The sequence below is a fragment of the Ctenocephalides felis genome, unplaced genomic scaffold (genome assembly GCF_003426905.1).
Source record: "Ctenocephalides felis isolate EL2017-DRISC unplaced genomic scaffold, ASM342690v1 CF-g0.4_SCAFFOLD_03572, whole genome shotgun sequence".
NCBI classification, from domain to species: domain Eukaryota; kingdom Metazoa; phylum Arthropoda; class Insecta; order Siphonaptera; family Pulicidae; genus Ctenocephalides; species Ctenocephalides felis.
Window position 1 is genome coordinate 2,960,125 of NW_020539726.1, and position 18,418 is coordinate 2,978,542.

Here is an 18,418-nt window from a genome sequence, read left to right on the forward strand (position 1 = left end):
TTGTGATATATTTGAAAATATATTTTGTACTTCGTATGTTTTTTTTCTCATTTCCAATATGAGAAATTATTTAGGTTTTCTTATTTTGAATTACGTATGCACACCATATCTAGGAATAATACCAGCGGTTGATTTATATACTGAACAAGTGCTGCCTTCTTCAGATCGCTAAAAATATTAAAATGGCGGGCGGTAATGTCAAATGGCCTCAGATAGCGATCTATTTATGTTTACTTATCTATGCTTATCTTCTTATCTATAATGTAAGTTCTGTTATGTTGTCAGCAGTTTACTTAGGAGTTTACTTGAAACCATAAACCTTGAAGGAAATTCGTGCGTTCGCACAGTATCACTCCGCTGCGCAAATTTGTTCGTGACGCACCATTCGCCGCACGGATTCGTACAGTGGAGCGCGGCATAACATAGGTCTATGCTTGAAACTCATATGTTTATTTATCTATGTTGAAACCCTTCTTTTGTATGTTACGAACTTCAAATTAAAACAACATGCTTTTTTGATTATTTCACTTATGTCATTTAAGTGTCTCTATTTTGTTATTGCAATGTTTTTGATATTTATGATAATAATCAAGTTTTCATAAAAATTCCAATGGATTACAATAATGCAAATAAATGTTCAAATTTTAACATAGTTTGATTTTCTTCTTTAGCCATTAGCTTTAACCATAGCCATCTGCTTATAAATGATGATGAACTGCAATGCTTTAAATAACACCGAAGAAGATATAGTTATTTTAAAAGCTAAACAGTTTTTAGAGACTGATTCATGTAGGGCAAAGGCTCTTATTATAACTGCACAAACTTTATTTCCAAATCATTTTGGAGTGCAGGTATACCTGTTATTCGATGCTTAAGTGTGATTAATCCTTGTTTTTTTTATTTAATATTATGTCTTTTCAGTATGAAGCATATAAAATTGAAAAATTGGATCGCGATGTGGAGAAATCGGCGAAGTATTTTAATTTTATGTATGTTCATGTAGTTATATAATTTTTTTTCAGTCTAATTTGAATTAGGTACAGGTAACCCCCGCATAACACGGTGCTTCTATAACATGGATTTGCTCTAACACGGTTTAAGAATTGAGACAATCCCCCTCATAACACGGTACTTTTGGGTTTGCATAACACGGTTTAAGAATTGAGGAAAGTTTTAATAAAATAAGAAATATAGTAAAAGCTATGAAATGCAAACTTTATCTAATCTAAAATTAGTAAAATCGCCCAATAAATGTGATCAAACTAGTGCAAAAAATAACTAATTTGATATATATTATTGGAGCGCGTACGTTCTATCGAAAAAAAATTCTAGGATTATCCAAGCAACATATTAAATAATTCTTAAGCAATTCTTCAAATAAAATAAAGTAAAGTAATAAGGATTACTTTACATGTGTTAAATATATAAATATGTAAAAAACAAGTAATCCCAAATATAATTTTTTTTTTCAAAAAATAATGCATGGATCTGAGAGTAGTCTAGAAAACTGCTCAGGGGATGAGGATATCTTGCAAAAAAGGATCATGTTGGATAGCACTTACTTGTTAATTATGACGAAAAAATTATATAAATCAAGTAATGTATATTACTTCTTAAAAAATGAATAAATGTAACAATATTTATTATAAAATTGTGATATGTAGCATGTTTTTTCGAATTCTTGGAACGTAACCCCTCTTTTTGTACTAGTTCTTTGTCCTTTATAACATGGATTCGCATAACACCCTAGTTTTCTGAAACATAACAACCGTGTTGTCTGGGGGTTACCTGTACTTAAGTTTATGCTAGGCAAATTTTAAAATATTTGGATCAAATATGAATGATTGTTTGAATAAAATGTGTAGAATGATTGTTACTAGAAATCTTAAATTCATTGTCTTACTTTTATTATATTTACACAAAATTGTTCTGTTTGTCAAATTAGCATATGTATCATTACTCATATGTTGCAAACAGGGAATGCTATCTATCAATTTTCAAATATTTATCTCGATTAGCAGTCTCAAGTGTTATCATCAGAAAAAGTATAATCATCACTACTTTATATCTAAACTAATGACCATATGCTTAAAAAATGTTACTGTTTTTTTTTTGCTTTTTAGTACATAATTTTAAATTTGTGTTTTACAAGGAAATATTAGGTGTTCAAGAGTAAGAAATATGTAAAAAATGATTTCATTCATGCTTGCGCATTAAAATTAATATATATTATTTTTTTATCCATGGATATTTGTGCATCACTAAACACAGTACTGTCAATTACATATAATAGTTTTACAGATTTATTACAAGTATCAAGCTTACTTTTTTAAATTATTATTTTCAATCTTTTATACTTTTAGAATAAGTAATTTCAAGCAACCACCTCCAGAATTATGGGATGAAGTTTCTGCAATAGCATCAGCTTTACGATGTCCGAAAGAAGACTTAACAGCAGAACAAGAGTTTTTATCAGACATGTTTCAGAATTTAAATGAAGAGGTAATTTTTATATTTTATCCAACAGTTGTTAAATTTATTTATTGCTTGTGACTTATTAAATGAAATTACAAATAATTTAAGTTTATTCTTTTAACTTATCAGTTTTGTCAAATTTTAATTAGATTATTTTCATTGTTTGCTTCATGTGCTCTAACACTACTGATTTTTAAATTACTTAGATGTACACAAATTGTCTTACTTTTTTATATAACATGTCTTAACGACTGCTAGGATTATTGTTATTTGCTCTCGATTTATGTTATAGTTATAGTGTCATTCTCAGTATTGTATTCAAGTAATCAAAATTAATACATAAATGTAAGAGAGTATCTAACACACAGGTCCAACATAAACTGCTCATGCTAACTGCAGATCATAGCGAGGATACATTGGAACATTGCAGATTATTACTTCTTCTTGTTCATAAATTTCCTAAAACCATTAGTACATATGGGGTGAGTAGTAAATGAAATATTATGCAAGGACAAATTATCTTTTTATTCAACAATCAAAATTTAAAAATTTATATAATTTATATTACTCTTTATTACTTAGCTTAGTTATTACTTATTATTTGATGACTAATAATGGCTTTCACTAAAATAATAAAATCTTTAATGATTTTATAATGGCATAACCATAAGCTTGAATTTTTATTTATTTCATTTATTATCATCAGCCTAGCCTTGTTGAAACTTTACTTTCCGCTGAATGCTATGGTTCTGGAACAACCTCTTGGGTAGAACTGCTCATGGATGAAGTAATGCCTTTAATAACTCCAATGCAGACAACACCTTCAATATTTCCAGTAAATATGCTTCATAGATTATTCCTAAAAAGCATAGATTTTTACATGAATAAATTGTATAACACTGAGGTAAGATATAAACATCGTATAATCATTTGCATATCAATTATTATTTTGGGTTTGCATTTTAATAGAAACAAAGCACACAATTCTCTTGGAGCATATGGAATAAAACATTTAGTATTCTTGAGTTTGTTGGAAAACAGTTGGGTTGGGAAAACCACCTGGTTTGTTTCGATAACTCATGGAACAAGGAAAATTATTATTCCAAACTATTGCAAAGATTAACACCAAAAAAACAACCAATGAATGGCGATGATAAAAAATTATTGTTTTGTGGTACAATACTCTTTCTAAAATGTCTTCATGAGTATACAAATGATTTAATATGCTGTGTAAAGGGGAATTATGTCAAAACAACACTTATTGAACTTCATAAAGGTAAATTTATTATTACTAAGTACCCAATATTAGATAATTGTATTTAAAATGACTACCAATCTAACTGTTAAAAAGTGAAAAATTCTGAATCTATCTTTTAATAATTCAAAAACGGTTTGAAAGTTTGAACTGGTGATAACAGTACGAGTAAAAAATACTTATTTTACGCCCGCGGGTGGGCTCGAACCACCAATCTTTTGGTTTAAATATTAATAATCTAAAAATATCAGAACTGCAATATTGTAGTTGGTTTTGGAATGTCGATAACATAATATATAATGATTAGAAAGATTTATTATCTTGGAATCCTGCAGATTAGTTTTGGACAAAAATCGGTCGAGCCGTTTCTTTGTAAACAACTGTTGAAAATCTTTTTGATGAAACTTTTTATGTTGATAGACATCATGGTCTTAAAGAACAAAATAATTGATTGATTCTTTTAAAAAATGTTGCGACGTTTTTCATAAAATTTAATATGTCGCTAAAGTTTATGCAGTGAACAGTTGTGCAATCAACAGTTCTACGAAAATTGGTTGAATTATATAAATTCATTAAATTTCGGAATAAGGGACTTCAATTTTAGGACATATGAGCACATGTCTGAGAAGTTTATGTTCTCATAAAAAATCCAATTCGCTAATTTTATGTTTTCTCGACGTTTCAAGTCATTCTGAATCGAATGAGACCAAATTTGGAAAAAGTGTGTGTGTGTGCCGTAAATCGACATTTTCTCAAAAACGGCTGGACCGATTTCAAAAATTGAAAAGCCATTCGATATATCTCGATGAGAATTTTTTGTCGACGATTATTATTATTATTTTTTTGACGGTAGATACTTATAGTCTTATAGATCATATTAAAATATTACGGCCCTACGACGTTTATTTAAAAAAATCGTCAAAGTTTCAAAAATTAGTATCGTTTTTTTTTTTCGGCATTTGTCAAAATTAGATTTTTCATCGACGTTTGCTCAAAAACGATTTCAGAAATTTAAAAACCATTTGATGTATCTCAATTAGGACTATCGTTTTTCAGTTTTGTGCTCATACTACCGAATCTATTTTAAAAAATCAAAAATTGTTCGAAAGGTATTAGTTGGGATTGATACTGCTTCTTTTTAGTTGAAAATCTACCAAGCCGTTTTCTTTTAATTAACTTTTGAAAAACAAAAATTAAGCCGATTTTTATGGAACTTCTTTTCGCGATATATATCATGGACTTATAGAACTTACTGAAATATTACGGCCTTACGACAAGTAGTTTAATATTAAAAATTCATCAAAGTTTGAGAAAGTGAGTAGATTTTTGTATGTTTGTTAAAATTAAAATTAGACGATTTACTTGGTATAACGGTAGAGTACTCGGTCTTAATGAACATACTAAACTAAACCATTAAAGTCCTACGGAAATTGGTTCATTATAAAAATTATTAATTTTTGAAAAGTTGCTTTTAGAAAATACTCTAAGTTGATGTGTTCGTTTGTTTTCAATTATGTGTAATAAATGCACTCGGAATACTTTTAATCACTCATAAATTAATTTATTTTTTATTGATTAAGTCGATTATTTACACATATCGGGAAGTTCATGTAATTTGCCTCAAAGCAAAATTCCAATACCAACTAGTTTTGAATGTGTTTGAGAGATATGAACTGGAAATCGTAATGTTAAGATTTGATTGAAAGCGAAAACTTTATTTTCGAAATAAAAGTTGAAAATTTTATCTAAATGTCTAAATCTCAATTTCGGTTGAATATGTCAATTATTGAAAAAAAAACTGCCAATTTTGGCATTGCACTATGCAATATACCACTAAGTAGTTACAATTTGGAAATATTTCATTTACATGATTACTTTATTAAATGTATGGTGAAGTTAAAAATATTTAAAAATGTTATATTTTTTAGCTGTTAATATTAGTGTAGATCATATTGCAAAAAGACCAAAACTGGAAAATACAGATTCTGAAATTTGTATTGAAATAGATGGGGTCATTCAAGAATCGAATGCACTAGATATTGCAATCAAAACTTGGGATTTAATGCATTCTGTTGATAATTTTAGAAGAGGTCTGTGTTAAAATTTAGTGATTCGAGAAACCAATAATTGATTAAATTATTTATCGTCTAATATTTTCATAGATTTTCCTAAACTACTGTATGGATTACATTTAGATAACTGGTTAGATAGTTTTCGGTTAGATATGTCACTGTATCGTGGACAGTATGATAATGTTGCCACCACTTTGAGATCAGTATCCAATTCTTTATCAAGTTCTGCTAGAAATGTGAAACTGATATCAATTGCTCTAAAGCAGAAACAGTATTCAGTAAGTTTTATTGCATTTGATATACATATATTAATTATGTTTTATTACAAACAATTTGCTCTACAATTATTTATATAAAATATAAATCTTAATTATTTTGAACTAAGTTAACTAAACAGTATTTATGCAGATACTTTGATCATTTTTAATTTTTCTAACAATTGAACCATTGATTTCAGCAATGTTTTGAATATATTGATGCAACTATATCTAATTTACCAACATACCAAGGTGATATCCAGAATATACGAGCTAATCAAACACAATTATTCAAACATCAACTTCACTTTTTACCTTTAACAAGCACTCACATAATTTATTATTGTGCTAAAGTTTTAATACACATTCTAAAAGTAAGTCCACATCTAAATCAATTATTGTGCCAGTTTATTTTTGATTGATTGTTCTTTTTTATAATAGATTAGCATAACAAATTTATCTGATTTAGAGTTAGGCCATTTAATGGTCTTAATGCAACTTGATCGATTAGAGGAGAGTTCGACATATTCTAGAATATTTGAAATTATAAGTAAAAATCAAATTTTTCGATATCCACTTTTTCAGGTATGCTTATTCAATATGAAATTAAAAATATTGTTTATATTTTTTTAATCAATATTTTTTGCAGAAATACATAGTTGATGCTGCTATTTTAGAAGAAATAATGTATTTATCTTCAGAACAAGGAGGTTCTATAGTGTTTGACATATTTCCTCATTTGGAGTTAAATCCAGGGCAAGTAATTAATATTATCAGTATTATTTTTTAATATCATTTATCTACCAATTTATTTTTTGTTAGCAACATGTTTTACATTTTTATATACATATTTAACTTTCCGTAGTGTAAGTCATAGTAATCGCATAAAAATCGAAAATGAAAATTTTTATATATCTTTACGTTTCAAAGGTTTCTGAACATTTTGGCATACCAAAATGTGTGTGTGTGTGTATGTATGTATGTATGTGCGGATACAATTTTTCGTCGACGATTTGGAAAACACGGATCAACCAATTTGAATAATTTAAAAAAATTCGACTCCTATTGATAAGGAGACATGCTGATTAGTTTTTGGACAAGTCAGGATCCGATGATACGGGGCAAAAAGTGCCAAAAATGGTAATTCACTTTTTGAGAGAACAGAGCGTCCGATCTGAATGATTCAAAACACATTTTATTTGTAGAAATGAAGAACTGATGATTTTTGGAAAGCAGGTCTGGCGGTTTCGGAGATAAATTATCACATATTTTAATAATAACAAATTTTGTTCACATTTCTATGGGTTCTGTACCAATGTTTATCCGTTATGCTGCAATGCGGCGCCCACGCGCTTCGTTATTTTGTTTCTACTCAGCTAACGTATCGCGATTGCTTTAAAAAAAAGTTCAACATTTTACGGTAAAAAAATTGAATTTTACGGTTTTTCAAAAAGTATTTTTTTTTTTAAATTTTAAAAATCTCAAAAATCCATTTTTTTTCAGTTCTAAAAAAAAATTGAATCTTTTTTAAAAACTTCAAGCAATTTGCCTTAAGGCACGATTCCCGATGAAGTTTATGTTTTCATCAAAAAATACCATTCGCAAATTTTATGTTTCCTCGACGTTTCAAGCCATTCTGAAAAAGTATGTGTGTGTGTGAACAGATTTTTTGTCGTAAATTGAGGTTTTCTCAAAATATGTATGGCCGCCCTTGAAAATAACATAATAGCAAAATATCAAATATATTCTTACGAAAAAAATCGACTTGTAACTTTTATGTTTTCTCGATATTTCAAGTCATTCTGAATCGTTTGAATCCAAATTTGATAAAAAAAGCATATATGAGCCGATTTTTGACTTTTTGTCAACGTTTTCTCAAAAACGGTTAAATCGATTTAAAAAATTGAAGTCACTTGATGTAACTAGATAACGACTAGCGTCTGTCAGTTTTGTGGAACCATCGGCCAAGCCGTTTATAGTCAACAGAAAAGTATAAAAATTTTTGTACACGTTTTATTCAAAAATCCTGCATCGATTTTAAAAAAGCAGAAATTGTTCGAAATGTATCATTTGGGAATAGTGTTGATTAGTTTTGAGAAATCGGTCAGGTCGTTTCTTCGTATTTAATTGTTAAATATTTCTTTACGATGATATTTAATATTTATTTAACTTTATTGGCGATAGATATCATGGTCTCGAATATACCTAAATATTTAGACTCTACGATAAGTCGTTTTAATTTTTAAAATACTATCAAAGTTTGGAAAAATGAGCAACGCTTTTTTACGTGAGTCAAAATTTCATCTTTGTCGACGTTTTCTTAGAAATACCCAATTCTATTTGAAAAATCGATGAAATTCGATAAGCACTAGTGTTTAGTTTTGCCTCAAAATCGGCCGAGCCGTTTCTTTAGAATTATCAAAAAAGTGTGAAATATTTGGTCCACGTTATAGCCTAAATATTTATAAATTCGTGAATCGATTTTTAAACTTCAAAAACCATTACAAAGGTACTATTTGAGAATCGTGCTGATTAGTTTTTGTCATTGATCGGCTTAACCATTTTTTTCGCGTTTTTGGATCCTCTACTTAATGAACATACTACAAGTTTGTTTCCTGTACAATAATATGTAATTTTTGAACCATTTATAAAAATAACTAACATATTTAGAAAAATTGTACAAAATTGAATAATCTGCGATAGTTTTTTACATTGCAATGTACTCATAAGTTAATATATTTTTAACTTCCCGAAGGAGAAGTTTATGTTTTCATCAAAAAATCCGAATGGCTAATTTTATGTTTTCTCGACGTTTCAAGCCATTCTGAATCGAATGAGACCAAATTTGGAAAAAGTATGTGTGTGTGTGTGTGTGAACAGATTTTTTGCCGTAAATCGACGTTTTCTCCAAAACGGCTGGAGCGATTTCAAAAATTTAAAAGCCATTTGATGTATCTCGATGAGGACTATCGTCTTTGAGTTTTGTGCGGCGATCGGCCGGGCCGTTTCTTTGTAAATTGCAGAAAAGTGAAAATTTTTTCGCCCACGTTTTAGCCCGCAATTCTGAATCGATTCTGAAAATTCAAAAACCATTCGATAGATATTGGTTGGGAATCGTGCTGATTAGTTTTTGGTAAAGATTGGCCGGGCCGTTTTCTTATAATAACGTTTTTAAAAAAAAAATTCGACGATTTTTATGACTTTTTTTTGACGGTAGATACCATAGTTTTCTAGGTCATACTAAAATATTACGGCCCTACGACAACTCGTTTAGCTTTAAAAATTCGTCAAAGTTTGCAAAAATTGGTATAGTTTTTTTGACATTTGTCAAAATTAGACTTTTGATCGACGTTTTCTCAAAAGCGCCTGAACCGATTTCAGAAATTTAAAAGCCATTTGATGTATTTAGGGGAAGACTATCGTTTGTCAGTTTTGTGCGACGATCAGCCAAGCCGTTTCTTTGTAATTTGAAAAAAAGTGTTAAACTTTTCGTCCACATTTAAGCTCATCCTACCGAACCAATTTTAAAAAATCAAAAACTGTTCGAAAGATATTAGTTGGGAATGATACTGATCAGTTTTAGGTGAAAATCTACCGAGCCGTTTTCTTGTAATTAACCGTTGAAAAAAAAATTTAAGCCGATTTTTATGGATTTTTTTTTAGCGATATATACCATGGTCTTATAGAACTTACTAAAATATTACGGCCTTAAGACAAATAGTTTGATTTTAAAAATTCATCAAAGTTTGAGAAAATGAGTAGCTCTTTTGACATTTGTTAAAATTAAAATTAGACTATTTACTTGGTATAATGATAGAGTACTTGGTCTTGAACATAATAAATCATTAAAGTCCTGAAAACTGGTTCAATTATAAAAATTATTGATTTTTGAAAATTTGCTTTTAGAAAATACTCCGAGTTCGTTCGTTTTCAATTATGTGTAATAAATCCACTCGGAATACTTTTAATGACTCATAAATTAATTTATTTTTTATTAATTAAGTCGATTATTTAAATATATCGGGAAGTTCATGTAACTTGCCTCAAGGCTAAATACCAAACCAACTAGTTTATAGTTAAGTCGATAACACATGTTGGAAAGTTAGTGCAACTTGTTTGAAAACAAAGTTCCACTTATATAAAGTTTATATACTTATAAATGATTTAGAAACAAAGCCTTCAATAGCCGCTTTTTGATTCGATCTTGCTTTCAACTCGGCCGCTTTCGGCTGATTTTTGATAAGGTCGTCTGTTAACTTAGAAGACTTTCAATACGGCCGCGAATTAATTCAGCGGTCTTTTAATTTGCCCGCCTTTTAATTCAGTGGACTTTTAACGCGACCGCTTTTTATTACGGTCGCTTTTCGTCATGGCCGCCTTTGAATTTGCTCTTTTTTTGAATTGGCCGCCCCTCGGCTGCCTGCACGCTGGCCAGGCACGGCCTTGCATATAAATAAACGATCTTTACTACGCATAGAAAAAAACTCTTAATTAGAGTAGTCTTTACCACAAAAAACACTCTTTTACCTTATTCACAAAATTAAAATCTAAATTTGATCCGAAAATCTTAAATTATTTAGTGTACAAAATAAATTGTCTAAACTGCGAAGGTTTTTACATAGGCGAAACTAGCCCAAATCTAAAAAAAAAAACAAAAAAATATTGTTAGCAAAACTAACAAACGACAGTCCTCATCGAGATACATCGAATGGCTTTTAAATTTTTGAAATCGGTCTATCCGTTCTTGAGAAAACGTCGATTTAAGGTAAAAATTTTGTTCACAACACACATACTTTTTACAAATTTGGTATTATTCGATTCAGTATGGATTGAAACGTCGAGAAAACATAAAATTAGCAAATTGGATTTTTTGATGACAACAAACTTCTCCTTCTGGAGGATAATATAAATATAGAGTACAGTGGAGCTTAAAGGTCTGAGACTAAAAAGATCCACTTTAATTTACGATATCTAAATACATATAATTTATAAGTAAGTATATGTTAATTAATTGTTTTATAATATGCATTGTTATTTTCATCTTACAATTAGATTCAACAGATTTCTTTTATTTAACTTCTATAAAAACTTACATGTATTTTCTGTAATAGGAAACAACTAAACCTAAGGTGATAAAATAAGATATATAATAGTAAAGAAAATTATATTAGGTATTTCACAAGATACAAATTAAATTAATAGTTATTCCACTTCTGCTGATGAATATTTTATGTATAACTTTTGTAAAAATGTGTCCATGATATTTGTATTTGGCATTGGGTAAATAATATAGTTTGATTTCGAAAATATCTCTTATAATTAAAAACGAGAAATTATGTGTGTTTGCCCCTTATGGGGTAAAAGGGGATAGATAATTTTTTTTAGAAAAAATAGCATATAAACATATTTCCATATTTAGACTATAACTAGAAAATAGTTATTGCATAATTTTCTGAACATATTTTGATAGTTGGTTGCTTGATATCTGTTATGTGCTGTGATGTGTATGTTGTTTGGTTTTCTCAGTATATTTATTGAAAATCGAAAAATACTGATATGCTTAAAAGCTTATATTATATGTTGTTTTGCTGAATGGAATATTTTTCTCGTTGATGCATCTAATACAGCTTAACTATCAATCATGAGAAGTATGTGCAGAATCGCATTTTTTTTAGATTTTTGTTCCAGGTATAGAGATCACACATTACAAAGATAATTTAATTTATAATATGTCTCTAGGCAAAGAAGAATGGGAACTAGACATGCAGATAAGGGAGTGAAGGAAGATTTTAAGCAAAATATAAAGCTACAGCTGAGTCGATGTAATGAGCCGTATGAACAAGTAATCGCAAATTTTATTACTTCTGAACGAAGCAATCTTGTGCAGTGTCTTAAAGTTATATGTTTATAGGTATAATACTACCATAATATATTGAATTTAGTGTCAAATGTAGCAATTACTATGGAGAAAGAAAAACGTGTTCATAATTTTAAACAAAAAATGGAAAAATTTTACTAATCGGCAATTGTTATTTAACGAATTCATTAATTTTTGGGCTGTTTTTGGGTTTATTAATCACATATCTTATATACAAACTAGTGGTGCATGGTATTGTGCCTTAAGACAAATTACTTGAGCTCTCCATATCGCAATCAAACATTCGGGTAATAAAAATCAATAAAATTTATTTAATAATGAATAATAATTGTTTCAAATAATTTCAAATAGATTATTATTTACACTGCAATAAGTGCTTATTAAATTGTGCGACGAGTGTATTTTACAAACTTACGTGTATGTTCAATTTTTTTTTTTTGAATATGTCCAAATATTCTGAAATTTATTAAAGATTTTTTTTTTTAAATCACGATTTAATATTATTTATTTATTTATTTTTTGATTATTTAGAATTATTTTAAAGGAAAAACAACACAAACAAAACGTTTTTTCGAATCATTCCAATCGAACGATTAAATGAATGAATGATCAAAAAATGCACGACTAATTTTTAAACCTTTTGCGCTCCGAGCCTGCAAACCTGCAAGAACTGTGGATGCTCCATGCTCTTCCTTTACTCCAGTCTCTGGAGTGTTTTGGGCCTGAATTTTTTTTACTGTGCCCTGATTTGCATAAAGTTTTGGAATTAGGTTCACCTTACCATCAAGTTCAAAAGTGAAAACAAGACACCTTTCCCAGTGGTGTAATTTTATTTTCTCAAACTAACGTCGAATATCGATAGAAAAACTAATTATAAGGAAAAAATGTTTAAAAAAATAAATACTTTTCAAGTTACTGGCTACTAAAAATTCGTTTCTTTTTGGCGTTTTTTGTCGTTTTTTGCAAATATCTCCGAAAGTATACATTTTAACGACAATCATGTTGTTTTTTTCATTCATTGATCACATCATGTTTTGGCATAAACGTATGTAATGGACAAAATTATTTCAATTAAATCGGTGTTTTATAAAGTGTTCTAGAAATAATATTAAGCTAGATATGAGAGAGAGAGTCAGTTTTCATTTAGTTCAAGATTTAATTATTGTATTTGAAGTTATCTAGCGGCGGGGTGTTACATTTTATACATTCCAGTGGAATGGGGTTTTATAGTGCTCAACATAAGCTGTGAAATGAGTACTGTTAAAGGACTCCTGCGTGTAAAATGAGTGAGCTATCATGAAAATAAAAGGCGCATACATTTTTTTTATTCAAATCAAATGTAATTCTAGAAATCGTATTTCATCTAGAATTAACTTGGTTCAAGAGATCTTAATAGATTCTAGCACATATCACTACTTTAGTACAAACGATTTTCAAAAAACTCACGATTTTATGAAAAGAAAACAATTTATTAAAAAACAACTTAATAATTCCCGAAGGAGAAGTTTATGTTTTCATCAAAAAATTCGATTCGCTAATTTTATGTTTTCTCGACGTTTCAAGCCATTCTGAATCGAATGAGACCAAATTTGGAAAAAGTGTGTGTGTGTGGGAACAGATTTTTTGCCGTAAATCGACGTTTTCAAAAACTTAAAAGTCATTCGATGCACCTCGATGTGGACTATCGTTTGTCGACTTTGCGCTACGATCGGTCGAGCCGTTTCTTTGTAAATCGCATTAAATAAAAAGTGAACATTTTTTTCGTCTACGTTGCGGGCGCCATCTATTTTAGCGTCGTAGAGTTTTCTGAATGCTAGCAAGTCAATTGGTGTGGCCGCTGCTATTACCAATACAGCTGCTTCTGAGACCGTGCGATAGGCACAGAGCTCCTCACCTTTGCACCGACGCTATTTTGCGCCGATATGTTTTTTGCTTGAGGATATCCGCCCATATCTCTGCTCCGTATAGTTGTACAAAATGGACTAGCTCAAGCAGGACTCGTCGTTTTCGGGTTCGTGGTCCCATGGCAGTTAGCCATAATCCTTGACAAGTTGGATACCGTCTTGCTAGCTTTTATGCATGCACTATCGAGGTATTCTCGGAAGGAAAGCTTCTCATCTATCATTACTCCCAGGTAGCGCAAGACCTTTGTTGACGTCATGGTTGTCTCTGCTATGTCTACAGTAAATGGTTTTGGAAACCTTTTTTGTCGAGTCAAGACAACCATCTCCGTTTTTTGTTTTGCGAGCTTTAGATGGTGTTTCTCAAGCCAGGTCTCTATGGTATCGACGGTCTCTCGAACGAGTAGTTCAGCCTCCTCAGTGCTGTCCAGTACGATCGTGGCTGCGGCGTCGTCCACAAAGCCCGTGAATTCCACCTGCTTCAGCAAAGGGATCTCCAGGAGCTCGTCGTAGACAGCGTTTCACAGATCGGCTCCTAAGATTGAGTCTTGAGGTACACCAGCTGTAACCTCGTGTTCTTGTTGACATTCCGTCGTTTCTACAATCAACTTTCTCTCATCGAGGTAGTCATTTATCAGTCTTAGATTCTCTAGCTTCACGTCAAAATTATACTCTAGAGGGTTTAAAATATCCTCTCAGTTCGCACTGTTAAAGGCGTTTTTAACGTCGAATGTAAGGAGGAGATACACTTTACGAGCTTTAAGACTACCATGCCATGCTTCTCTTGCTGTTTCCGTTACCTTCCGAATAGCGCCAATCGTCGACCGTCCTTTTTGAAATCCGTGTTGGTTCTTGGCAAAACCTCCGGCGCATTCAATGTCGTTGCGCAGTCTGCATTGAATGAGTTTCTCAAGCAATTTGCCGGCAATGTCTAACATGCAGAGTGGTCGAAACGACGATGGTATTACAGGGGTTCCCTTACCTTTGTCTATTAGGACCAATCTTTGCCGCTTCCAGACCGTAGGAAAGGTGCCGGTCGCCAGACAGGCATTGTAGGCGTTCAGAAGAATATACGGAAATTCCAAGGCTATACAGTCTTGATCACTGAGGCTGGGATGCCATCAGGGCCTGGTGCTTTTTCTGTCTTTATGGTTTTCGCCGCATTTTGTAGTTCTTTGACAGCAAAAGGTGTAGTTCATTAACTTCCCGTAGGGCAAGTTATAGTAATCGCAAAAAAATCGAAAATGAAAATTTTTATATATCTTTACGTTTCAAAGGTTTCTGAACATTTTGGCATACCTTAGAAAAAAATGGATGTATGTGTGTGTGTGTGTGTGTGTGTATGTATGTATGTATGTATGTATGTATGTATGTATGTACGTGTGTGTATGTATGTGCGGATACAAATTTTCGTCGACGATTTCGGGAACACGGATCAACCGATTTGAATAATTAAAAAAACATTCGATTCGTATTGATAAGGAGACGTGCTGATTAGTTTTTGGCAAAGGCAGCTCTAGCCGTTCCGAAGATACGGGGCAAAAAGTGCCGAAAATGGTAACTCAGTTTTTAAGAGAACGGAGCGTCCGATTTAAATAATTTAAAAAACATTTTACTTGTATTGACAAGATGAAGAATCGATAAAATTTTCATGAAGGTAGGTCTAGCGGTTTCGGAAATATGGAGGAAAAAGTAAAAAAATGAGCCATTTGGCGGTCAAAAATGATCATTGGACATATGCACATTAAATTATCAAATATTTTATAGAGATTTTAACAATAAGTATACATTTTGTTAACATTCCTATGGGTTCCGTACCAATGCTTATGCGTTAGACAGCGACGCGGCGCTTACGCGCTTTATATTTTGTCCCTATGCAGATAAAGCAGTACGATTGCTTTGAAAAAAAGTTCAGATCTTCCACAATATGTCAAAATAAAGAAAAAAAAATTTTTTTTCAAAAAAAAAAAATTTTTTTTTTTTTTTTTTTAAATTTTTTTTAATTAAAAAGTTATTTTTTGTCCAATTTATAGTTTCTCAAAAATCTTATTTTTTTTCAATGTAATTTTTTTTTCAAAAATGTTAATCGTTTTTAAAAAAAATAATAATTTTTGTACGGGAAGTTCCAGCAATTTGCCTTAAGGCACGATGCCTTAATTGCCTTAAGACAGAATTCCACTTACAGCTAGTTGTTTTCCACGTATTGTCTCCTTTCCCGTGGCGGGTGTTTAGGAAATAGTTCGGCTACGATGCATTTCATCAGAGTAAGAGATTTCGGTGCTCCTGGTAAAGCTCTACCAAGTCGTCTTGTGACAATTTGATAGGCTTTGCCCCAGAGATCTTTGTCAAGATCATTGCAAATCTCCTTCCACAATCCGGCTTTAACTGATTTTATGGCTTTATTTAGGTTTTTTTTTGCCTGTCTGTATTCGTTTGTATACAAATCTTGGTAGGGGGAACGTTTTGCAGCTCTTGTGGCGCGGCGGCCTAGTGCGTGGTATATTTTTCGTAGTTCTGCTATCTCTGATGACCACCAATATGCTAGACTGTGTACACCCTGATTTTTTGGTCGTGGCATAGAGGCGTTACATGAGGTGATAATAGCATTCATAGTTCTAAGGACTGTTTCTTCCGTCTCTCTGCGGATACTTAGTGTTGCATCAACTTGAAAAGTAGATGCGTTTTGCTTGAGGGCTGTTTGCAACGCTTCGGGGTCAAGCTTCCTAGCATTCCACCACCGTTTGTAAAAGTTGCATGGTCGAGTCGGACCAGACCCAATACTAAATGTTACATGCTCTGCCGCTCTTCAGATACAGTCCAGTCTCCAATCATGTTTGCTATACCTGGAGTGACCAACGTAATGTCGAGAATAGATTCCTTATATCCTGGTCTTCTAAAAGTTGTAATACTTCCAGTATTTAGCACAGTAAGGCCCAATCTTGCTGCAAAGTCTGCCACGTCATTTCCTCTGTTGTCTGAGTATTCGGCGCCCCATTCAGCCGATTTTGCGTTGAAATTGCCAGCTACAATGACTTCTCCGTCGAACTTGCCGAGAGTGTCTTCTATGCTTGCCATTTTCTGGCGAAATACGCTAATTCTTTCATTTGGTGAAAGGTAGACGCTCACACAGTAGGTCGTGGGAGTCTTGATCCAGACGAAACCCTCTTCGCTTCCGTTTTCATTGACGGTGACCTCCTTCGAGTTTATGATCCATATTGCTGCCGTACTAGATTTATCTGCGAACCATGATTTATCTTGAATATTCATATATTGCTCGCAGAGAAGGCAAATATCGATCTTTTCTTCGAAGATACGTTGGCGCAGTAGATTCTGCGCCAAGGCACATCTATTCAGATTATCTTGTAAAAATCGCGTCATTTCTGTTCTCTCGTGGCATCGGCAAGTGCTACACGGAATGCCTTGCAGGTATCGGATCCGGCGACATGACTCCCGCTGTTCCGCTCTTCTTTGTCTACCGTACATAGGAAGAATTTTAGCTTTCCCGTGCAGTCTACAGACTTGTGATTTTCCTCGCCGCATTTGTAGCAATACTTGCTTCTGTCTGGTTCCCCGCATTTATGCGTTTGGTGTCCGAAATCGAGGCATCTGAAACAGCGGACCACTTTAACAACTGGGCGAATGCGACAGTTAACCCACCCAATATCTTTATATTCACGCCAGTCTCTGACGAGTTTATTTTTTCCTTGATCTCCTTAAGGATATCAGCGCTCGTTCATCCTTCAGCTGGTTGAACCAGAACAGCCTTGGTTCTATGTTTCCTCCGAGTTTTCCTATCATGGCTGTTTCTGTGCTTAGCTCTATCATTTGATTCGATTTTTCGGTTTCCGGTTTCTCGGTTTCCTTCAAGGTTACTTTCGGCTCCCGTGTCCTTTTCTTCTTCGAACTTCGTCGAGCCACTTCCGTCCAGTTATTTTGTACAGCCAATTTTTTGGCCGATGTGTTCTCGCGTCAGAGGCGGGGCTAAGTGACGATAGCAGTCTTTTGTTTGTACTTTGCTCCTGGGTCTTAGGGGATGGTGTCTGAGTTACATCCGGCTGAATAGTTGTCTCGGGAGAGGTCTGTGTAGTTTGCACTGTCATTTCGACAGTTTTGGGGGCTGCCGTATAGTCTTTCAATGCCAGGCTATATGGTGTATCACTCGACCTGATTAGCTCCTTTATTCTGCTGTGAACATTGTTCCTATCTTTAACATACTCCGCTAGCTCGTCAATTTTGGAGCCAAATCTCTCCGTTCGGCGTTTGACGACATCTAGTCGATGGTGCAGAGTTTACTCTGTCTCGGTGAAGATTACCGGAAACATTCTTGCCTACTTTTACTATAGCGGCTTTGGCCGCATCCTGCTCGGGGTCCATAAATACGTCACTTGTCAATTGTTTTTTTTTTGGGTTTTCATAGTTATCCATGCTATTTAAATAGTTCTCCAGAGCAAACGGTCGTCTCCGAACGCGGTGCCTCGGGAAGTGGAGAGGTGATCACCCTTACAGCTACCTCCATTGCTGTAAGAGCTTGTGACCATTGGAACGGAAAAAAAAATCCGCTCCGGCCGTACACCTTCTTC

The 18,418-nt window shown here is 32.7% G+C and overlaps 2 protein-coding genes across 2 annotated transcripts; one reads left to right on the forward strand and one right to left on the reverse strand.

Annotated features, from left to right (window-relative positions):
• Window positions 1-554: 554 nt before the first annotated feature.
• Window positions 555-12,219, forward strand: LOC113387638 (integrator complex subunit 10-like). The gene is made up of 12 exons (XM_026624992.1): window positions 555-851; window positions 922-989; window positions 2,364-2,502; window positions 2,844-2,957; window positions 3,182-3,379; window positions 3,445-3,751; window positions 5,659-5,820; window positions 5,893-6,080; window positions 6,260-6,433; window positions 6,501-6,644; window positions 6,709-6,815; window positions 11,799-12,219. Exons 1-12 carry the CDS (start codon window positions 705-707, stop codon window positions 11,968-11,970), a joined length of 1,920 nt encoding a protein of 639 aa, XP_026480777.1. The 5' UTR covers window positions 555-704; the 3' UTR covers window positions 11,971-12,219.
• A 4,406-nt stretch (window positions 12,220-16,625) lies between these two features.
• On the reverse strand, window positions 16,626-17,216 carry LOC113387902. Its single transcript, XM_026625288.1, has one exon. It carries the CDS (start codon window positions 17,214-17,216, stop codon window positions 16,626-16,628), a length of 591 nt encoding a protein of 196 aa, XP_026481073.1.
• Between the last annotated feature and the right edge of the window lie 1,202 nt (window positions 17,217-18,418).